Source organism: Papaver somniferum, chromosome 5 (assembly GCF_003573695.1).
Source record: "Papaver somniferum cultivar HN1 chromosome 5, ASM357369v1, whole genome shotgun sequence".
In the NCBI taxonomy this organism is placed as follows: Eukaryota; Viridiplantae; Streptophyta; class Magnoliopsida; order Ranunculales; family Papaveraceae; genus Papaver; species Papaver somniferum.
Window position 1 is genome coordinate 149353199 of NC_039362.1, and position 25519 is coordinate 149378717.

General features: G+C 36.2%; 1 protein-coding gene across 1 annotated transcript; it reads right to left on the bottom strand.

Annotated features, from left to right (window-relative positions):
* Window positions 1-23931: 23931 nt before the first annotated feature.
* On the bottom strand, window positions 23932-25288 carry LOC113283166 (probable carboxylesterase 15). Its single transcript, XM_026532338.1, has one exon. It carries the CDS (start codon window positions 25095-25097, stop codon window positions 24078-24080), a length of 1020 nt encoding a protein of 339 aa, XP_026388123.1. The 5' UTR covers window positions 25098-25288; the 3' UTR covers window positions 23932-24077.
* Between the last annotated feature and the right edge of the window lie 231 nt (window positions 25289-25519).

A 25519-nucleotide genomic window follows, 5' to 3' on the forward strand; every position in this document is an offset into this window, starting at 1 on the left:
ACGCATACTTAAGTATCCGGACTTGGAATGTGTCCGACAGTATGCGAACATGTACGCATACTATCACACATCCAAAACATCAGTTGAATTCAGTACGCATATGGGTACGTATATAATAGTTCCCGGACTTCAACTGAGTTTTCCAGTACGCGTACGGGTACGCATACCAAGGCTCTCAGACTTTACCTGACCTCGCCAGTACGCATACGGGTATGCATATTATACCGATCTTGGATCAACATATACGCAAGTATGCATACTATGCCTATGATCCAATTATGGTTAGGTGTTCTGAACTCTATTTCAATCATTGAAACATCCTTAGAGGATGACAATATAGTCGTTTTCACAAACTATTAGCATCAAAGCTATTTTCAAGTGATTGACATAATCAATACGAAACATTCCGAGTCTATATCAAATAAGATGTTACAAGGAGATTTTCATATGATCATCTTTTGACTTTCTTCAAGAACATAAGATGAACTTGGTTAAAGCGAAAGCTTGCCAACACATATTTCAAGAAATATGTAAGCGAGTTAAACTCAGCTCGAAATATCAAATGTGTATAATTGAAGTTTATATAGATATACGACTTCTGTCTCAAATAGGAGATAAAGTAGATAGACTTTTGAGTGATAGATGAGTTCAAGTTTCCACATACCTTCTGTTGATGAATTTCCAGAAGCTCCCCTTAGTATTTCTTCTTCTTCAATTGATCAACGTCGTGAATTATAATGCTCAACTACACTTTCTATCCTAATCCGAGACATAGATATAAGTATACTAGAAATCAAGACTTATAGTTTTGGCAACTAAACTTGGCAACAATCTTGAGATAGCAAAGCTTGCGAGTTCGACCGAGCAGTGCTCTAACAATCACCCCTTTTGTCAATTGTAATGACAAAACTATCAATAGATATGGAATACAAAATAAATAAACTTTGTAGCTCTGAATCAGAATACTTGATTTCCTCGGTTCTTCAACATTACTCGAAATCTTCGTCACTTCCAAGTACTCCAGTGATTCTGAATGTGTTCAACTCAGAATCATAGTTGTTGAAGATCTGTAGCTATAAAAATGAGAAAACAATTGCTCTCAATCATTGGTATACAGTGTCATAGTATTATTACACAACATCAGAGTCCAATTGTATCACAACTTTGACAATAATACTATGGTGATATGTATCACCCCTTCTTTGTCAATACTTCATCTCACATGAAAACCACTCCCCCTTACATAATGATCCGTAAACCATATGTATTTGTAGTATGAACTACACATTAATCCTCCTCTTTTTTGTCAATAAAATTGGCAAAGGTACGAAAACTAGTGGGATCCTAATGAAATTTCCATAGAGATACTTCATGACCAAAAGAGAACAACATATCAACTTTGTTTAGATGTAATCATATAGCCGAAACTAAATGCATTCATTAAGAGGTTTATAAAGATACAAGAAAACTCCTATAATATTCCACAACCTCACTCCCCACAAAGATTTGGCAATTAAACACAAGTTCAATTAATAACTCTCCCTCATAAAATGTCATTCCCGAAAGAACAACAAGAGCGACCTTTCTTTCACAAGAAAAGAAGGATTTCTTTGGACATTAACAAATTACATGAAACATGAATGTGTATCCAAAATACTCAATTATATTAACCACAAGAGAACCCGTTATTAATTTAATCGGAAATGCTCACGTAAGAAGACTTACGGAGCCGCACAGTATTTACACAAAGATGTGGATCAGGGAAAGACCAATACTGCAGAATATTCAAAGATTCATTTTTCATTAATATTTGCATAGAGTCATGTAATAGACTTAATCTTTATATACAAAAGTTCATCCTATCTTCCATCAATATTTGCATAATGACATAATAGGCTTGGGCTTAGTTTGGCATTGTTGCAGCTTTTATGAAAGCACTTTTCTGTTGTGCGTTGTTGTGTTGTGCTGTGAGACAAAAGCAGTTAGATGTTTGGTTAAATATTAATTAAAGTTAAAGATGATTAAAAAAGCAACCAAAGTGTGTTTGATAAAATATTAGATTCAACCATTGTTGCTATGGCAAATGACAACAACAGACATATCACTGAAAATAGTTTTCCTCAATTTTATTGGGTTTAAAAATATTATTTTTTTACTATTAAATATAAAAATATTAAATATTAAATTTACTAAGTGTTACTATTATTATGATTGTTAAAAAGAACTATTTTACTTAACCACTTTTTTAATATATATATATATATATATAATTTTCAAACAAAAAATCAAAATAAAATTAAGTAATTATTTATTAATTTTTATTTTTGATAAATTAAATGAAATGGTATCATAAAATAGTTTGAAAATAAAATATAATAATGTTTAAAGAATAAATTATAAGAAATAAAAAATTGATTGTATATATATTTAAGGGTAATTTTTGTCATTTACAAACTAAAATAGGGACAAAATGGATAAATCAAGCATTAAATTTTGGTGGGTCCAAAGCTTATGATTTTGTAACTTTTAAAATCTCCTCCTCCGCACCTTTTAAAAATTGAGGAATTTGGGAAGTGTTTTGGATAAAAAGCACTTTGATTTTTTTTTACCAAACACTAAAATCAAAAATTAGTAACATATATAGGTTTTGAAAGTGCTTTTGGAAAAATAAAAGCATTACCAGACCCATCCTTAACTTTTGTTTGTCAAAAGTTCATTCAATCTTTTATCAATATTTGCATAATGACAGATGAAAGACTTAGCTTTTGACATGTATTGGACAATCATAGTTTACGGATGCAAACACACATATCCCATAACAAGTTACAATATATGAAACCATAAAGATTAATTCTTCAAAATCATCTTCCAAATAAACTTTAGAATTTAAATAAATAAATCTAAAAACATTGCAAGATGAAAATCGTTGGAAATAGCTATATGTACTTAGAATAATGACTATTCCAAACCCTAATTATCCTTCTTAAAACACAAGAATAAATTCTCGTAAGAACTTTCCTAGTCAAAACAAGAATACCAAGAGATAAAGAATTTAATCAACATCTTCATCATCGGAAACCATCCAAGAGGCTTGAATTCTATCCATATCTTCCTTGATCTCGGGAAACTTAGTGGCAATCACACATAATTGTTCTTGCACACATTTTACCTTGGAATTGATCTTACACACTCCCTTGTGAATTTGATGAAGAAGACTCAAGGTGGTAGGACCAAAAGAACCGTCAAGAGAATCACATCTTTGCCTTTTGCAAGCATTCTCCCTCATACGTTTGAAAGTAGAAGGACGAACAAGGTTGAGAGTTACAATGGAATTGCCAATAGGAGCAGTAGAGTATGCTCGACAAATTTTCTCAATTAATCAAGGAAAGCCTAACTTCTTGTTGGATGACGTCATTGAGAGCATTTGAAGAATAATGAATCCACAAATATCAAGACTTCGAGATCCCAATTCAAGGAAATAAATTAATTCCGCAAACCCACGACTCCACCGAGAATTCTCAATTGTGGAGGGACAAAGATTAGATATACCAAGTTTTACAAACGACAACAAGGCGAAGCTAAGATAGTTAGTAGGAAATTTTCCTTCAATACAATCAACACTCTTATCACAAAGACCATTAGAAATGGTTTCATAGGATGGTCTTTCTCCACTTGGTCTAGGAAGGAGAAAATTACCCATAGGAATCTTGGTAATCCTTGAAATCAACTCTCTATTAATAAGAATCCTTTTTCTATTTATCATGGTCTTGAATTACATGTCATCAAAATCAGCATCATGGATGTTAGCATAAAAGATTCTTGTGAGAGAGTATCAAAACTGTTAGAGCACTGCTCGGTCGAACTCGCATGAATTTTTATCTCAAGCATGTTTGTCAATATTAGTGATCAAAACTAGAAGTCTTGATTTCTAGTCTACTTATAGATGTTTCGGACTAGGACATAAATTGTGTAGTTGAGCCTTAGACTTCACGGCGTTCATCATTTGAAGACGAAGAACTACTAAGGTGAGCTTGTGTAACTTCATCAACAAAAGGTATGTGGAGACTGAAACTCATCTATCACTTGGAAAGTCTATTTCTACTTTATCTCCTATATTGAGACATAAGTCGTGTTACGATATAGTTTTTTATTATACACATTTGAGATTTCGAGCTGAGTTTAACTCGCTTACATATTTCTTGAAATATGTGTTGGCAAAGCTTTCGCTTCGACCAAGTTCATCTTATATTCTTGATGAAAGTCAAAAGATGATCATGTGAAAATTGCCGAGTAACATCTTACATGGTTTGTGTGAAACAATCATTTGGTGTAGACTTGGAATGTTTCGTTATGATTATTTCAATAACTTGAAAATTGCTTTGATGCTAATAGTGTGTGAAAACGGGTATTGGCATCATCTAAAAAAGTTTCCACGATTGAAATAAGAGTTTAGAACACATAACCATTATTGGATATGACATGTTGTGTACTCTTGCACATATGTAATCCATGTCTGGGAACCATAGTATGCATACCGGTACGCGTACCTGTTGGCTTAAGAAATCCGGGAACCTAAGTATGCATACCCGTTCACGTACTGGCGTAAGGTTTATGTCCGAATATTTCTGCTGGGATTGGAAGTACGCGTAACCGTTTGCATACTGGCGAAACCAAATCTTGGTCCGGGTATTTCAAGTATGCGTACCCGTTTGCATACTTGAAGGTTAAAGTTCTAAAATCGGTTGTGTACATGAACCTTAAACATTTATATAATAAGGAATGCAATCTTTGCAAACCGTGGCTATAATGTTCATGAATTGATTCGATTGAATCAAACCGATTTTGCTTCAATTGTGTTCTTGTATAATTCTATGAGAATATAATAATTAAACAAATCTTTAACTAGTTTCATTTGAGTCATTTGAACTATTTATGGTTAAGATGAATAAGGTTGATATGAGAGTGATCATATGGCTAACTTCGGTTAACTATTGTTGAGCAAACATGATGTACACGTTTAGGAACGGTTACATAAACCTAAATGAGGGTACATTTCATGTGTGTGTAACAAGCTAAATTCGATCTAACGGTTGAAAGATATTAGCTTGGCTGAATCAGGTCTTTCATCTAAGGTAAATATTGAATGCTTTCTTGCCAAGGTAATTTAGATTACAAACCCTGATTTGAAAGCTATATAAAGGAGAACTCTAGCAACTGGGAAACCTAATCCCCACACTTTTGTGTGTTACTAGTTGCATAAGCTAGAGTCAATTCTCCTTTAACCTTAGGTTTCTCTCGAGACCCCTTAGGTTAACGACTTAAAGACTTCATTGGGATTGTGAAGCCAGACCCAACTATTTTTTTTGTAGTCGCGTGATCTGATCTTGTTGTTTCTATCGTGTTGAGTACAATTGAAAGAATTGGCTCGAGATTTATATCTACGATAGGTAAGATAGAAAAGTAATCACAAACACCTTCGTCTCATCGTTTGTGATTCCACAATATCTTGTTTCGCTAGTCGATTAAGATTATTGTGAGGTGATTGATAATACTAGGCTGTTCTTCGGGAATATAAGACCGGTTTATCAATTGGTTCATGTTCACCTTGATTTATCAAAATACGAAACAAAAACTCATAGCTATTTCTGTGGGAGACAAAATTATCTATTCCAATAGACTTTTCTGTGTGAGACAGATTTGTTTATCAAGTCTTCGACTTTGTGCTGTAGCAACTCTTGGTTGTGGGTGAGATCAGCTAAGGGAATCAAGTGCGTAGTATCCTGCTTGGATCAGAGACTTAAATAACGCAAATGTACCTTGAATCAGTGTGAGATTGATTAGGGTTCAACTACAGTCCACTTTGAAGTTCATTGGTAGTAGGCTAGTGTCTGTAGCGGCTTAATACAGTGTGGTGTTCAAAGCTGGACTAGGTCCCGAGGTTTTTCTGCATTTGTGATTTTTCTCGTTAACAAAATTCTGGTGTCAGTGTTATTTCTTTTCCGCATTATAGTTTGTTATATAATTGAAATATCACAGGTTGTGCGTTGTATCGATCAATTAGAAAATCCAATCTTTGGTTATTGATTGAAATTGATTGATCCTTGAACATTTGTCTTTGGTACCGTTCAAGTTACTTCTCTTATATTCAATCGGGCTCGCAAATTTCGGTTTGCTGATTGCAGATTGAATTAAGAGTTAGAGATATAAACTCTTGTGTATACTTTTCTCTAGATTGAGTCTGACTGTCTAATTGATTCTCTAGAAAGTATATTGGAGTAATCCTCTCAGATTTCCAAACGAATTGTTGGGTGTGGTTGTTATGCCCCCGCATGTTCAAAAACCTTCACCAAGACCATTAAAGATGTTTCCAAGATTAAAATTTTCAAAACAAACCAAATCTTCTTTATGACCACTAACCATATCCAATTTCTTTTCTAGAACGAAACCACTATAAGAAATCCTTTCAAAGATCTTACTACTAGAATCATTAACAAATTTAATTCTAATAGAATCTTGATTTTGAGGTATAGTCATGCTAGAAGATGATGAATCCAAGTTTTTTGAAACCTTTTTTGAAGCCTTGAAATTTCCCATGAGACCTAGAAATTGAGAGCATAAGGAGAAGGAAGAACTTAATTGATTTGCTCCTTGATGATGAGTAAAACCCTTAATTACTTTTGACTCTCCAAAGAAGAAATTTAATGGAGATGATACATGAACCCTAGAAAAGTTCACTTACGCGGACTATAAAAAGGAAGAAGAAGGGTACGCATACCATACTTCTTAAATGCCCAATAATGGGCTTGGACCCGTTCATGAACCGTGACCCGCAAAAGGAAAGCATGATTTTTTAAATCGTTCAAAAGACAATATTTGCACATTGAAAGGATCGGTACAGTGTAGTAAAAGGATAGTAGAAAAAACGACATCACTTATATTAACCTTGGGTGGGAAAAATAACTTGTTAAGGAATTTTTTTCTCAGAGAAAAAGAATAAATTAACCCGAACACAAAAATAATCAAACCGTTACTTGCCCCATCTCAAGTTATGTACAAATGGGGTAGAGCCAAGCTTGTTACCAAGAGGCTAGATGTGCAGAGAGATCCTCATGCACCCTTTCCGGTTGATATTTGTGAAATGTATCAAAAGCATAATCATAGTAATGATGATACTCAGGATTAACATAATTTTTTAAATCATTTTTCTTGTGACCAAGGAATGACGTTTTCCGACAATTAGAACCTACACCAAACTCATCAGAAATCTTTTTATCAATTTCACATGAGTTGGTAGTAAGTATGGTTCGTACATCATGAGTACATGATTTGACAGGTACAGAACTTTTATCAGAAAAATTCTTTTCCTCAATAGAATTAAGCTTTTCTAAGAATTTTAAAACGCTTTCAAAAGCTCTAAATAGATCTTTGTCAATTAATCCATCACAATAGTATTTCTCAAAAATATTAAGAGTAAATCTAGTGAGATTCCATATCTCTGAGCGTTGACAATGTTTTCTCGAACGATATTTCTTAGAAAAACTTTTAAATTTTCCTTTAGACTATTTCTTATCATCTAAGTTTTCCAAAGTTTTAGATGGGACGAGATTATCATGAGAGACCAGAGGTCAAAAGTATAATAAGCTCTAAAAAATCTTAAAGAATTATGGCATGCGTTACAGATGCCAAGAGAAAGTTTTCCAAAGAAATTTCCCATAGGGACAGACTTTATGGATCAGTCAAACACAAACTTATTAGGTTTATAGTGTTTGCCTGCTCTGATACCAATTGAAAAAGCGTGGGTCTAACAACCACACCCAATATTTCGCTTAGCAATCTGTATGAAAAACTCTAATATAATTCCAAGAGAATCAACTAGATAGTCAAACTCAATCAATAGAAATATATCCAAGAGTTTGTATCTCGATTTCTCAATTCAATCCGCAATCAAACAAATAGGAATTTGCGATCCCGATTGAATAAGAGAACTAACTTGGACGGTATCACAAACCAATATCCAAGTGTCAATCAATCCAATCAACAACCCAAAGGTCGGATTCAAGAACTGATTGAACTTAACGCAGAACCTGTGATATTTCTAGTATATAACAAAATATAATGCGGAAAAGAAAACACAGACACCAGAAGTTTTGTTGACGGGGAAACCGCAAATGTAGAAAAACCCCGGGACCTAGTCCAGATTTGAACACCACACTGTATTAAGACGCTACAGACACTAGCCTACTCCATGTTAATTTCAGACTGGGATGTAGTTGAGCCTTAACCAATCTCACATTGATCAAGGTACAGTCGCGTTCCTTACGCCTCTAGAACCACGCCGGATTTTGCGCACTTGATTCCCTTAGATGATCTCACCCACAACTAAGAGTTGCTACGACCCAAAGTCGAAGACTTGATAAACCAAATTGTCTCACACAGAAAAATATTGAATAAATAAATCTATATCACACAGATGAACCTATGAATTTTTGTTCCGTCTTTTGATAAATCAAGGTGAACAGGAACCAATTGATATACCAGACTTATATTCCCGATTAACATCCTAGAAATACCATTCACCTCACAGTAATCTTAATCGTATGGTAGTGAAACAACATATTGTGGAATCACAAACGATGAGACGAAGATGTTTGTGACTACTTTTTATCTTGCCTATGGGAGAACCAATCTCGAGAAAATCTTAGAGAAGATAATACTCAATACGAAAGAAAAGGGAAAGATCATAACACACAAATACAGAGAAAATAGTTGGGCCTGGCTTCACAATCTCAATGAAGCCTTTAAGTCATTAACCTACAGGGTTTCGTGAAAAACCTAAGGTTAAAGGAGAATCGACTTTAGTTGCAACTAATATCACACATGAGGTGTGGGGATTAGGTTTCCCAGTTGCTAGAGTTCTCCTTTATATAGTCTTCAAATCAGGGTTTGCAATCAATGCTACGTTGGTAACAAAGCATTCAATATTCACCGTTATATGAAAACCTGATTAGACTCAAGCTAATATCTTTCAACCGTTAGATCGAACTTAGCTTGTTACACACAAATGAAACGTGACTTCATTTAGATATGAGTAACCGTACCTAAACGTGTGCACCTTGTTGGCTCAACTATAGTTAACCGAAGTTAGCCATATGAACATTTTCATATTAACCTTATTCATCTTAACCACAACTAGTTCAAATGACTCAAATGAAACTAGTTATAGAGTTGTTCAATTGTTTATATTCTCATAGAAGTATACAAGACACAATTGAAGCAAAACCGGTTTGATTCACTCGAATCAATTCATGAACATTATATCCACGGTTTGCAAAAGATTGCATTCCTTATTATATAAATGTATTAGTTCATGGCACAACCAATTCTAGAACTTAACCCACTCAAGTATGCAAACGGATACGCATACTTAATTAGCTGGACTTGGACTGTGTCTGACAGTATGCGAACGGGTACACATACTATCACACATCCAAAACATCAATTGAATTCAGTACGTACGAGTACGCATACAATAATTCCCGGACTTCAACTGAGTTCGCCAGTACGCGTACGGGTACGCATACCAGGGCTCTCGAACTTTACCTGACCTCGCCAGTACGCATACGAGTATGCATACTATACCGGTCTTGGATCAACATATATGCAAGTACATATACTATGTCTATAATCCAATTATGGTTAAGTGTTTTAAATTCTATTTCAATCATTGAAACATTCTTAGAGGATGACAATATTTGTTTTCACAAACTATTAGCATCAAAGCTATTTTCAAGTGATTGACATAATCAATATGAAACATTCCTAGTCTACATCAAATAAGATGTTACAAGGCGATTTTCATATGATCATCTTTTGAATTTCGTCAAGAACATAAGATGAACTTGGTTAAAGAGAAAACTTACCAACACATATTTTGAGAAATATGTAAGCAAGTTAAGCTCAGCTCGAAATATCAAATGTGTATAATTTAAGTCTGTATAGCTATAAAACTTTTGTCTCAAATATGAGATAGGATAGATAGACTTTTGAGTGATAGATGAGTTCAAGTCTCCACATACCTTTTGTTGATGAAGTTACATAAGCTCCCGTTAGTAGTTCTTCGTCTTCAATCGATGAACGCCATGAAGTCTAATGCTCAACTACACTTTCTATCATAATCCGAGACTTAGCTATAAGTAGACTAGAAATCAAGACTTATAGTTTTGGAAACTAAACTTGACAATAAGCTTGAGATAGCAACGCTTGCGAGTTCGACCGAGCAGTGCTCTAACAGGACCCCAAAGAAAATCTATCATTATTTTCTCTGTTTCCTTAACAATGGAGATAGGCATTTGAAACATGGAGAGATGGCAAATTTCCAAACGAGAAAGGAAAATTTTATTGTAATTAAGTTGTCACCTTCGGACAAATAAACTCTTCTCCAAATTCACTGTTTTTGTTAAAAATATTTAAGTGATGTATTTTTCCGTACTACACTCGCCTTAGATTTTCTACCTAAAGGGACTCCCCAATAGTTTATAGGAAAAGAAGTAGGAGCGCATTAAAAAATCGTCAGCAAAAGCTTTACCATTATACATGCTACCTAAATCCCACCATAGCATTTTCCCCGATATTTATCTTAAGACCATATATAATTTCAAAATCAAAAAAACACATTTTTTTAACTTTAGTACCCACTCTTCTGCATCATACATAAAGACAACTAAGTCATCTGCAAAATAACAATGAGTGATCATATTCCCATCATGAGTCACTTTGAACCCAAAACATTATTCACACAAGTTTTGCGATGAGAATAGACAAAAATGATGATATAATATCACCTTGCTTTATATCTTTTTGACTTTTGAAAAGACTACTAGCTCCGCCTTTAAGAACCAGTACACATCTGGGAGTAGAAATATACCATTTTATCAAGCTTCTAAAAAAGCTATCAAAACCAAACTTTGCCAAAGTTAAATCAATGGAACTCCAATTAATAGTATCAAAAGCATTTTCAAAATCTAATATGCAATTCTAAGTCTTGAATCTATTAATTGAGAGAAAATCAAAATCTCATCATTTATTTGTCTACCATGAACAAAAACCCATTATAAATCAGATATAATGGAAGACAAAACTACTTTCAGCCTATCTGCTAAATGTTCCGGAAGACCTTATAAATACTACCGATTAATTTTATAGGTCCAACTTGGCCAAAGAGACAGCTCCGGTGCAGTTTGGGGTTAGAGTCATATTGTTTTGCGGTAGGTTACCACTCTCAATTCCTAACCATACTTCAATCATATGTTGAGCATCGATAGACTTGATACTTTGGAAAAGCAAATATATTTTAATAATAAGGGATATGGGGTGAGAACTCTCACTCAAAATGGAAGAGTTTGATCAAATTAGGTGCAACTATAGGTAGTGGAGAAGTCCACTTTCATCCAAACTCATTCGTTACTCTTTCAAGTGAAGAAGTGTCCAACAATTGAGACTAAGAGGTTGATCTTCAGCCGCTTGGAAATAAAAGGCAAGCATTTTTCCAATTTTCTTATTTATTAAAAATTCTTTAAGAGGGTTTCATACTAATTTTATTATTAAAAAAGTTATATATAAACTTGGGCGGTTAAAGATCAACAACCCAAGAGAATTTTTCTCTCAAGCAGATGATGTTCATCCTCTAGTCTGTTTTATTCATTATCCCACGGTGTAAAAAACGGAAACACTCTTTCATATAGTCTCTCATTGAATTTGGTAATAATTGAGTATTAAAAACACTCATTTCATAGCTCTTGCTTTAATTACATAGGTGACACTTAACTTGGAAGATCTGTATCATAAAATAAAGCTTGTTTTTTTCTCTCTAATTCATAGGTAATCTATCTATTCTTAAGAAACCTAATATAGGGGCTTCACATGTATTTCTTGTGACTAAAAAGTTGGTTATGTGGTGTATTGATGTAATATCAAATGTCTAAGTTACATTCCATCTAAAATCAAAATCTAATTCTTATTAAAAAAATCAGCTCTTCTTCTTCTTATTCTAAACTTCCTCTTCTTCATCAATCGTAAATCCCTCCCTCTCTTTTTTTCCAATTGAAATTATTTCATTGTTGGCAATCCGAAAAAATTATAATCGTCGATTAAAATATTTTTTAAAGATGCGAAAGAAGTAATCAACAAACCAATTATGTTTGAATTGGCTAGATTGATTGAAATCAGTAGAAAAATTAGGTTTCAGAACCATTTACGGTTGGGTTTTCCCCAAAAAACAACAACAACAACCGTAACTGTTTTATAGTTGGGTTTTTCTAAAAGAACCCGTTTTCCAAAAAAAAAAACGTAACTGATTTACAGTTGGGTTTTTACCCAGTTACAGTTAGGTTCGACCAAGACCAAACCTAACTGTAAACCAATTTTACCCAATTATAATTAGGAGTTCATCATTAGCTAACTGTAAATTTGTCTTATGATTGGCTACGAAGGAAAAGCCCAGCCATAAACTGCTCTGAAAAGCTAAAAAAATCAATCTGTTTAGTGCTTTCACCAATTTTAAGAAATAAAAAGGACATCGGTTGCGTGATTCGAAATATAGGGTTTTAATTGGAAAAAAATCTTCATTTTTTTTTCCTCTACTTTTTATTCTCACCAAAATACCACACTTAATATGATTTTTTATCACTAACTATATAAAAAACTTTTTAATCTAATCGTTAGCTAATTAGATATATTAACACTAACTAAACGAGGGTAGTTGATTGCAGGAGAGAGTAACAGTTAATCAAAAGATGGAGAGAGAAAGAACAGAAAAAACGCTATACCTTGAGAGGAAAACTTTCTTGGTTTCAATGGGATCCAAAGATCTCAGATTAGAGGAGCGAAAGAATAATGGATTTAACTGGTGGTTACAGTTTTCAGCTGATATAGCTTGTTGGCTGGTGGAGGTACTGGAGGAAGCTAGAGATTTTTCATGTAAGAGGAGGAGATGGCCTAGAAGATAATGGGAATCATCATATCTTTGCGAAGTAAGGGATAATGAGTCAGGGATATATTTGAGGATCTCAAGAGTAAGAAGAGGAGATGGTGCTCGATCTTATGCTTTGTGTATTCCTGGAGGGAAATGAAGATTTTATTGGGCTGTCCCATGTAAGGCAATTACTGGCCCGTTGAAATAGAAGAACTTGCTTAGGAAAACACCTCAATCAATTCCTATTACATCAGATTTTACTCCAGTTTTACCATTGAACCCCGTGCATAAGGATTACGTGGGATGGATTAGAGTCGATGGATTCATTAGATGGCAAAGGCTGGCGAAGGAAATAAGAATTCAAATGAGGTGGGATTCTTTCATTGATCTGGAAATTATGGATGAACACTAGAATGGTTCTGAAAAAGGAATACTGGATTGAATTGTGGAGGCCCAGGAAGATTTACGTGGATAACACTTTGGTTCACATTTCACAATTCTGTGAGAAAGAACAAGTTTATTCATCTAAGGAAGTAGCTATGGGGACTGGCACATCACATGATTTTCTTATTCCAATCCAAGAGATGACTAAACTTGGAAAATGGTTGAAGATTCGCGGAATTCCTAGAAGATTTTGGACCTCTAAATTGTTCAGAACCATCGGTGATTCCTTAGGCGGTTTAATTGAGATTGCAACAAGTACTCTAAAGTCTGCAAACTCAAATTTTTTCAGAATTGCTGTCAGAGGGAATTTTGAGGATATTCCGGCGATTTCTGCGGTGGAAGACGAAGACCAAAAATGGGCATTTTCGATTGAATGGGACTTCAAGTTCAAGCCTAAGAATAAGGCACCAATGGAGGAGTATATCGCGTTGATTAATGAATTTGATCGTCAACAAAACTTTTCAAATTCAAATTATACTACTCCCGCTTATACAGGAGCTGAATCGGAGCCAGCCCATGAAAAGGTCTCATGCGAGTTGAATCGGACTCATCTAGGAACGGTCCCAATCCTGGGATTGGAGAACAAGTCACAGTCTATGACTAACTCGATTGGTGCAGCAAGCTCGTCTACAATAAGAGTGGTCCAGGGTGTTGAACACTCTTTTGATGGCTCTCATGGTCAGGTTGAAGGTGAGTTCAATCAAACTTCTGAGAGAGAGATTAATGAATCTTTTTTTGAGAACTCTGGTAGGGCGTTTTGTTCTCAGGATAGAGCCATTGTCTCTAATGTCCATAAGTTCCAAGTTCTAGATGCTGAAGGATGTGTAGGTGAGGTTCCCTTCCCATCTAGATTATAACTAATTGATAGTATTTTGGTTGCAGATGCTGATGGATCTCAATGTGATTTTGGATGTGAATTTGGGGTACCCATTTATATTGATGATTTATCAAAATCTGTTGTTCAAATTTCTCCTAATAAGAATGGAAGTGCAGGAGAAGTTCACATTCTTACAATGGAGATTTTGGATTCGTATGCAAACCAAAGGTTTACTTCCTCAGCTTCTGCTGACGACCTGCAATTGATGGTGCATGAGAGTCCAGTTGATGTGGTGGCAGATGAAGTTTTAAGCTCTCCAAAATCGCTTCAGGTAACTCTACCAATTGAAAAGGGTTCTACTCCTAATATTTTCAATGTGTTTGAAGACCAGATTGTTATTAATTTGGGAGAACTTCAGGACAAAAACATTGATTCTTCTAAAGTAATCTTCTCTACTTCAAAATTGGTTTTTGAGTTATACTGCAAACTTGATGGAACTTCTGCTAAAGATGAGGCTAAAGCTAAGGTAGTTATTGATGAAATTTTATTTAAATACAGAGATAGATATAGAGCCGTTGCAGAAGGGAGAAGAGTACAAGATAGTTGTGAGTCCGATGGATCTGACAGCTCTAAGGACGTATGCGATGATTTGGACGAGGTAAACTCGAGGGAGATGGTGATTTTCGAAGAAGCTGATGATGGATCTAAATCTAGGGAAGTAATTAGTTCTAATGGGACTAAATTCATCTCTTGGAATATTAGGGGACTCAATGCGTATGAGAAACAAATTGTTGTAAGAGACTTAATAGTTGTTCACAAGTGCGCTATTTGTTCAATTCAGGAGATCGTCACTTTGTTAGTCGCACATTCGCTGTATAACTATATTTATATTTTCCAAATCATGTAGGCATTTGATTTGTGTCATGTTTCCTTAAACTATTGATTAACACACAAACATATTTCGTGCTATGTCAACATATAGCTAGACTCCGATTGAAGCGACGTGTTGGCATCATCACACCAGAAACTTCCATGTATAAACCTTTTACGAATCTCACCCTAATTCAAGAAGAAACGGGCAACTTGAATCAATAGAAAAAAAAATTTGTAGCAGGCTTTTCAACCAAATAGTATCTTTTCAAACCCATAATGTATTCATAATTGAACAAGATTCCCCATAACATGGAACGCCTTTTGTTTCACGGATGGTGATTGGTGAGGCATGTACTTTGTTGTTCGAAATCTTTTGTACCACTAACGTTAACCCCCCTCCTTCAATACACTCCTGCATTTCGAGGACCCATACACAATAACATCTTTAGATTATGTCAAGCTATTTTACCGGATTTACATAGGTTATACCTCTCAATTAAGAACAGGAGTGGATAACGCAAGGAATTCCAATCTCTTGATGCTTGCTCCAGCTGTTTACAAGATAAATAGTGTTGTTCTTCTTCCACTTTCAAACGGACTTTTTGATCATTACAATGGACATATCTTGTTCTTATAGAGGTTAGGGGTACATGAATTCTTTCACAGATTGATGTAGGAGGGGGTTCTATCAAGCTTTGGAACAAGGATTTCCCTTGTTGACACTTATGGACGTTGGTTGCATGAAGAAGCTGAGGATTTTGAGGAATAGGATAGCGAGGATGGAGAAGAAGTTTTGTGAGAATGATAATTAGGACGAGATAGTTTATGATGGTGATTCGGATGACCCCCTCGGAACAATGGACACAAGCATATCCTTCAGAACCCCCAGCTATCTCTATATGAACTCTCTGCACAAACTTATCATCGGTCATACGATCGACAATAACCCATATGAGCGATAATTCATAGCGGTAGTATGAGCGACAAGTCATATGGGAGGAGCACTTGATTTCCGATGATCCAATCGCATTTCCCGTATGACTTATTTGATATTACCGCCATGAGTCTATGACTAATGGTTGATATTCTCATTGTTGTCTTGTACACCAAAAGGACTTACAGGTCATTACGAAGTTTCTTTTAACCCTTAACGGTACAGAGTTCCTTAGTTCGGTAATATGAAATGACACGTCCATACGACAGCAATATTAAAAAAGCCCGTCCCCGTCTGAACCATTACAACGAAGCGGATGTTATAAATTGGGTTTTGTTAATGACTTTATTATTTCACAGGAACTGGTGGATCTACCTCTCAATAGAGGAGCTTTTACGTGGTCAAATAAGAAGTCAGATCCTATTCTATGCCGACTTGATAGGTTCCTCTTTTGTTCCCTTTTTGATGCGAAGTTTAGTATGGCTTTACAAACTGTTTTAGTTTGTACGATCTCAGGTCATAATCGAATTCTCTTGGAATCCAAACTTCAGATACCAGTCATCTTTCAAAATTGAAAATCACTGGTTGTCTCATCCAGGCTTCTACAAGAACGTGGAATTATGGTGGAACTCTATGGACTATTCAGGCACGCCTAGTTATGTGTTCTTCAGAAAATTGTAAAAATTGAAATTTTTCTTAAAAAGTTGGAGTAAGGCAACTTTTGGTGGCATGAAAAGTAGGGAGGAGAACTTGAATAGCAATATAAAAATATTGAACCTATTGGAAGAGAATAATCCTTTAACGGATGAAGAGTTGGAGGAGATAACTCAGGACCTGATGAATTTAAATGATTTGAAGATTACAAGAGCAAGAATGGCGTTTCAAAGAGAAAAAGTAAGAGGCTTTCAGGAAGGCGACAAAAACACAGGTTATTTCCATAGAATTGCTTCAGCTAAAAAGAAAAGGAATTGCATTTCGAAGATGGAAATTGGAGGGGTTGATGTTTTAAATCAAGACACTATAAAAAACAAAATCCAGCATTACTATTCAAGTCTGTTCACTGCTTCTTCACCGGTGGATCCTAGTTTTGATAACTTCTCTTTTAAAACCATTAATGTTGAGCAAAGAGTTTGGCTGGAACGTGATATTGAGGAAGATGAGGTGCTTCGTGCAATTAAATGCTGTGGTGCTAACAAAGCACCGGGACCAGATGGCTTCAACATGGAATTTTACAAATTCTGCTAGGAGATTTTGAAGGCTGATCTAATGCTGGTGTTAAAAGTTTTTCATACAGATGGTAAGGCAGATTGGAGATTAAATATGTCGGTTATTAAAATAATTCCTAAGAAAGAAGATTCTTCAACTACAAAAGATTTTAGGCCTCTTAGCCTTATCATTAGTTTTTACAAAGTAGTTTCTAAGGTTTTGGGGGAAAGAATGAAAGTGGTTATGCATAATATTATTTCAAGCGCTCAGGGGTTTTTTGTGCACCATAAACAAATTCTCGGTGGCATTTTGGTGGCAAACGAGTGTATAGATAGTAGATTAAAGCTTAAAAAACCGGGTATTTTGTGTAAAATTGACATGGAGAAGGTTTTCGACAATGTCAATTGGCCATCCTTATTTACTATCTTATAGAAAAATGGCTTTGGCGAAAAATGGATTAGGTGGTGTATAACTGAATAGCTCAGTTCTCGGTGTTGGTTAATGGTAAAGCAACAGATAGAATTAAGCCATCAAAAGGTGTTCGACAGGGCGATCCTTTGTCACCATTCCTTTTTCTATTGGTGGTAGAGGTTTTATCGATGCTCATTGAAGATGCAAGGAAGAGAGGTTTGATCACAGGTTTTCAAGTAAAGGAAGGAGGTACTATGGTGACTCATTTGCAGTTTGTGGACGATACGATTATTTTTTTAATGCTAATAAAGAAAAGGTTAGGAATTTGCTTGTTGTCCTAGTGGTATTTGAGGTTCTCACTGGTCTTAAGCTGAATTTGGATAAGAGTTTGATGAAGAGCATAGGTGCAGATGCGGTGGCATGTGACTTGGCTTTGGAGCTAGGATGAAAGGTGGATGTTTTGCCGATTATTTATCTAGGGATGCTGATTGGATCAACTAGAAGAAATAAGGTAGTTTGGGATGTCATAATTCAGAAAATGAAGAAGAAACTAGATCCTTGGAAGAGAGTATTTCTCAATAAAGCTGGGAGACTAACTTTGATTAGGAGTGCACTATAGAGTATTGCTACTTACTTCGTGTCTCTTTTGGTCCTTCCTGCAACTGTTGAGAAAGAATTGAACACAATTATGCGAAGATTCTTATGGGGAGAGGATGGAGATCAAATGAAGATGAGTTGGGTTTCGTGGCTTAGGATATGTAATATAAAGGAGAACGGAGGTTTGGGGATCAGGAATTTGAGACTGGTTAACAATTCTTTGCTGGAAAAATGGCACTGGCGTTATGCAAAGGAGAAGCAGTCGTTGAGGAGAAAAATTATTTGTGAAAAGACCGGTTCGGATGATAACATCTTAGTTCCTATTATTCCTAATGAGGCTACATGCAGAAGCATGTGGATTGAGATAGCTAGAGCTCGTGATTTTTACGAGGTTGCAAGTATTAAGATTGGTGATGGAAAGGGGATTCTTTTTTGGTTTGATTGGTGGAACGGTAAGTTTGCTCTCAAGGATAAGTATCCGCGTCTTTTTAAGCTAAGTACACAGAAGTTTGCATCGATTGCAGAAATTCTAGGAGGTAATATGCGAATGATTTTCAGTAGAGAGTTAGACCCGACTGAAAGAATTGATTTTTTATAAATAAGATATGATACAAGAAGTGTGGTTCTTACTACCGGTATGGAAGATACTGTGACAGGAGACTTTATGGCAAATGCTTGTTATAGAAAAATGTTGACGACACCAGATGATACAGACTTTACAGTGCTGTCAACTTGCAAGCAAACCCCTCCTAAGGCAAAGTTTCTTTGCTGGGCCGCTTTTCACAATTCCATTCCTTCCAGAATTATGTTACGCAACCGTGGGACGCAGTTTCAAACAACAACTTGTGTGCTTTGCAACGAAACTGATGAAGACATGAATCATCTTTTTATCCATTGCAATTGGGTTACAATCTTGTGGAATTATTTTTTTCAGCTCTTTTAAAGTTAGCTGGACAATGGCCGGTGATTTTAAGCTTCTTTTACAGAGTTGGAGGTTAACTAGGATTGGAAAAAGACAAGCTTCCATATGGCAGATCATACCTTATGCTATTTTTTGGGAAACCTGGAAAGAGAGAAACTCAAGAGTGCATGGAGGAAGATTGAATCTATTGAGGAAATTAAAAGGAACATCAAGGAAACTATTTATCTGTGAAGTACGGGTACTAATTCTTTCGAGAACGTTTCCATTACGCAAGTTTTGTTTCAATAGGAAACAGTAGTTGTTTTGTAATCTGACTTCTATCCATTTTTTTGGGTTAGAGTTTTTGCTCATACTGTACAGTTGTAAATATTTTTTTCCTTCAATATATCCTTTGTTTTCAAAAAAAATAAAATGAGGATAGTTTAGCCATTATAAAAATATTTTAGATAAGGGTTTCTGAAATTACTAACGAGTGATCCGTTTTTGCCCTATTGGCGAGGTCCCTTTGTGGAATGCAAAGCCCCTATACTAGGTTTCATTGTTAGACATGGCCTATCTACAACAATAAATTTGCAGTAGGCCGGGTTCGAACCCGCAACCTACCACGAACAAAATGCTGTTGGTCGGCCTTCCACTTGACCCATTTTAATAAGCCACGAGAAATTAAATCCAAATTTGCCAAGGAGGAACCAGACAAAATTACTTGAGCTTATCTACATCTATCATAGTTTATACCGACGAAGGACCTCGTTGGGTTTTCAGAGAATTTGTTTAAGAAGACAATAGTCCGAAATTCCTGGTAATATGCTGCAACCAATGACGACTTTATGTGAGAAGCTGATAGCATTTCCAAGAGCGTTCTCATGTGCTGCATCTATGTGCTTCAAAAAATTTAAATATCTTTGTTCACATTTTTGCTTTTTCGTGTGACGGTTCTATTTGTACGCATATACTGGTATAGAAGCGTATAGACACGATAGTGGAAAAATAAGAAGAAATATGGCTCAACTACCACTAACCACTGCATGTATATTCTTTTAATGTTTACTTTCTAGCATGATTGAGGAAATTGGTGTCTGGTACAATTGATTGGTTGAATTCATTTACTGCAAATTTGGAATGCTGTCCTTTGCAACCTGACTATTCCTTTTGTTTGCAATTGCAATAGATATTTCAACAGTCCATTTGGAGACTAATTGTTGGAAAAAATTGGGTTTCACAAAGGATGAATGAATCAGAGAAGAAAGTGTTGCACTCCAAAACTTTCAAGGCTTGTATAAATTTCTTTTAGACAAATATTTCTACCCTCCCAATAACAATTGGCGATTATAACAGGTATGCGAAATATTGCCTTCAGGATACAATGAAAGCCCTGCAACGAAAACTGAATTCAAGGTTTGTACCCCTTGATTCAATCAAGAACACACAAAGAGATTTCTGATTTCTGATGATGCTTTTTGAAACAGAGAAAACAGATTGATTTTTCTTATATGTTAAACGAAACTGGGAGAAGCTATTTATAAAGGGTTTTGCACCTGTTGGGAATAGGTTTTTATTCGCCAACAGGTTTCTATTCACGAAACGTCAGGTTCCTTCATCAACAGACATCAATGGTGTCTTTTGGATTCGAAATTTTCGAACAGGCTTTTATCGGCCAAATAAAACCGTCAGTTCAAAAAATTCTTCCGGGGGCGTTGCCCCCTTGAAACCCCCTCGACCACAGCCTGGGGGGCGATGCCCCCCAGGACCCCCCTTTGGTTAGCGGCGTTGAAAATATTCCAACATTCTCCCCCTATTTTCAAAAACCATAAAACAAAGTTAAAACTTTTAAATCAGAGTGACTGCATCACCGAAGTGACTGCCTACGTACCCGAGTGGGATCAAGCCAACGTAGTTCAAGCACAATTGAGACTAAGCATCATCGTTGAAATCAACACATAAATGATAGGTATCTTTTGGATTTGAACCTTCACTTAGTGTAAGAAACTCAAAGCCTTATCGAGGTTCTATGGTGAAACCAGTCTTGAACCAAGTACCCCTTATGATAAAACCGGAGTCTCCACACATATTGATTTCATAAAATCATGTGTTCTGTAGCCAAGCACGTTAATGGCCATGTGCTTATATCCTTGTTCATGAGTCTTCTTTAGAGAACGGTCTTCTTCTCTTAGGAAACGGCCTTATTTCCATACTCATATAGGTAAGTCTCGAAGGTGTTTCTGCGATACACCTTTTACTAATCATAGACTCATTAAGGATTTACATCCATCCTATTTTCTTGAAGAAACCAGCATTAATAAGAAATGGGAAGTTTTTATATTAGTGCTCCATAATCCACATCCATAACTTGTTGGTACCACATTGAACCTTGTTTATCCTTTTCAAAACATAGGTTGGGTTTCTGCTATGGGAGATCAAACTTCCTTCACAGACCTTAGTCCCATTTCTTTCCTTTTTATTAAAACCACTGAACTTGGTAGACTTTTCGTAAATGGGTCTGCCAAATTTCTCTTTGATTCAATAAAGTTAACCGTAACTACTCCCCTCTTGAGTAGTTGCCTAACCATGTAGTGTCTAAGACTTGCATGTCTAGACTTTCCATTATAAGTCTTATTAGAGACATTATAGATTGTAGCTTGATTATCACAATTAATCAAGACCGCCGGAGTTGGCTTCTTCCAAAAAGGAATTTCCATAAGTAGGTTTCTAAGCCAATCTGCCTCCTTACATGCATCAGTTAAAGCTATCAATTCTGACAACATTGTTGAATCAGAGATACAAGTCTGCTTCTTGGAACTCCAAGACACAGCAGCACCCCCTAATGTAAAAATCCATCCAGAAGTTGACTTGGAATTTGATTCTACATTGCTCCAGTTAGCATCGCTGTACCCCTCTAGTGCAGCGGGATAGCCTTGGTAATGCAAACCAAAATTTATTGTTCCTTTCAAGTAAGCCATAACTCTTGAAACTGCTTTCCAGTGTTCATATCCTGGATTACTTGAGAAACGACATAATATTCCCACGGCTTGGGCTATGTCCGGTCTTGTGCAATGCATAGCGTACATAAGACTCCCAATAACACTAGAATACTCAAGTTGAGCATGAGTACGGCCGGTGTTCTTCATTAACTTGATAGTATGGTCTAAAGGAGTAGGTGCTGGATTGTCATCAAAGTGACCATATTTCTTGAGAAATTTCTCAATATAATGAGATTGAGTTAAAACCAACTCATCTCCCTTTCTTAGGATCTTAATTCCCAAGATTACATCAGCCTCTCCTAAATCCTTCATATCAAAGTTAGAACTAAGAAACTTCTTTGTTTCTTCCACAACAGATATGTCAGACCCAAAGATTAACATATCATCAACATACAAACAGAGAATCACACAACCAGAACTATCATGCTTACTATAGATACATTTGTCCGCATCATTCACCACAAACCATATGACAAAACTACTTTATCAAACTTCTCATGCCATTGCATAGGGGCTTGCTTCAAACCATAGAGAGATTTCACTAACTTGCAAACTTTCTTCTCTTGGCCTGGTAATATGAAACCTTCAGGTTGTTCCATATATATCTCTTCTTCTAAATCCCCATTTAGAAAAGCAGTTTTGACATCCATTTGATGCACAACCAACTTATGAATAGAAGCAAGTGCAATCAAGCAACGAATGGATGAGATGCGGCAACAGGAGCATATGTATCAAAGTAATCAATACCATGTCTTTGTTTATAACCCTTGGCAACTAGCCTTGCCTTAAACTTATCAACTTCACCATCAGCTCTCAACTTTCTCTTGAATATCCATTTACTTCCTATTGCTTTAGCACCAGGAGGTAAATTTACTAATACCCAAGTCCCGTTAGTCAAAAGCGAATGCTTTTCATCATTGATGGCTTCTTTCCAGAAATTTGCATCTCTAGAACTCATGGCTTCAGCATAAGTTTTAGGGTCATCATCAGTATGCATAACATACTGGTTAACACTAAGAATTCTATTCTTATTTGCCTCTACAAGGTAATAAATAAAGTTTGGATCAGGCTTTTTCACAATCCTTCCTCTCTTACTCCTTCTAGGTTCGATATCTTCAGTAGGCACTGAAATATCATTGTCATAAGTAGGAGAGGGATTTTCATCATTGTTATCAATCTCCATAGGTTCTAGATCAGGTAACAATGGATTCTCCATGGGTTGCATTTGAGAACTGTTCCTATTTAAGTTCTCAAAGAATTCCACATCTACAGATTCTATAATCTCAAAAGTGTCAAGGTTTATAAATCTGTAGGTGATACTATTAAGAGAGTATCCCACAAAAGCACATTTATAAGCCCTGTTTCCCAACTTTGGTCTTTTGGGATCAGGCTTTCGAACATATGCTAAACAACCCCAGACTTTAAGTCTTCTCAAGTTTGGTTTCCTCTTAAACCACAACTCATAAGGAGAAACACTCTTCTTTTTCAAAGGAATTCTATTCAAAATATAACATGCAGACAACATAGCTTCACCCCACAAAGAATTAGGCAAACCACAGCCTGGGGGGCGATGCCCCCCAGGACCCCCCTTTGGTTAGCGGCGTTGAAAATATTCCAACACTAATAGCGCGTTTAGTTTGTGATTTCTGCTCCTCCAGAAGTCAAAGTCGGAAGCAAAACTATTTTACTTTACAAAAAGTTAATATTTCGATTTCTAAAAATCGTTTTGAAATTTGACAGAATACTTAACTTTTCGATTTCTGATGTGCAATCAGGCTATAATAAAAGAGATCTGTCAACTTAATACACAATCCATAGAGAGAAAATAAACTTCATTCAACAGCAAAGCATAGTCAACACGCTTAAGGAGATGAAAACAAGTTATAAATGGTGGGGAAGCTAGTACAGACAGCGCGCAACACTTCTTAATGTCGCTTGATAAAATCGGTAACTGCTGCAATCAACAGTTCTCTCTGCGCAACATTTTGCGGATCCATCTCCATAGGAACTTTGTTGAGGTGAAAACAATGACCTACACCATAACTATTAAAAATTTCCACATCTTTACCTGCTTTCTTTAACGCCTCAATGTATTCCAACTCTGGATCTAGAATCAGGTCTAGTTCAGCTAAAGCAACAAGAAATGGAGGAAGCTTCAACTCATCCAATGGTGGAGCGTTAGGTCCCATAGGATAAGTTATGGGATGGTCCTTACTGCTACCAATTGGCAGTGCCAGAGCAAGGAACTTATCAACCATCTCGAGTGATAAAAATGGAGATTCGTTTTCTTTCTTCAATTCAGACTTAGTCCGTTCAGCTTTGGCAAACCCCGGGTGTAGAAGCACACCACCAGCTAATCTTACCGGGTCCAACCTTTCAGAACCCGCCCTTGCAGCTACCTCGTGCACTAGATTTCCACCAGAACTATCTCCAATGAGAAAGACTCGGTTAAAATCCGCATGAGCGTCAAGCCATGGCTCACTAGACTTGGCTTGAGCTACAGAACGAAGCCAGCAAAGCGCAGAGTACCCATCATCGCATGCAGCTGGAAGTCGATGTTCGGGTGCTAATCTCAACCTTACCGATACACATATGGCTTGAGCCGATCGGACAAGTTGTGTGTATACCTGGTAGTACATGTACCAATCAGCTTGGCTTATACAAAAGCCACCACCGTGAAAGTGAAGTAAAACAGGTAGTTTTGGCCCGTCCATGGATATACCCTCCGGGATGTAGATTCTAACCGATAGACCAGAAACTTCGTCTACGGCCACATCGCGGGTAGCAACACCGTCAATGAATTCTTCATGAGCCGGAACAGGCTTTGCCACGAATTCAAACTCGGGAGGCCCCATCCAGGTACGATCAGTTGAGCCATCATCAAAGATCTTGAGCCAACAAGATACTTGATCAACCAGATTCTTCTTCATCTCTTCATGAACCATGGTTGAAGATACGGAATTTAATATAAGAACTCAACTAGTTCAGAAATTGTAATGATAAGCTTAACAGATGTGTGTCAAACTAGGTGATATTGCACCCTTTATATAGTACAGAGAAGAATGGGTGTGATGCCATGAATTCACCAATAAGTCTGACAAATGGAGACCACGGGGTCGCATGGACCATGGACTGAATTATTTTCTTGTTTATTGTACGTATGGAATGCATTATGCATGTTTAAGGAAAGCCTTAAAGGTAGACTCGCTTTCTATAAGTCTATTATTTCATTACCTAACCAACTCGGATATCTATCCAAGGTCATTAAACAAGCTTATCTTAATAACATCATTGACGCGTTAAATAAATATAACGTTGCATTCCTAATTTCTAACAGAGTCAGTAAAATTGCTTGGAAGGACTTTTC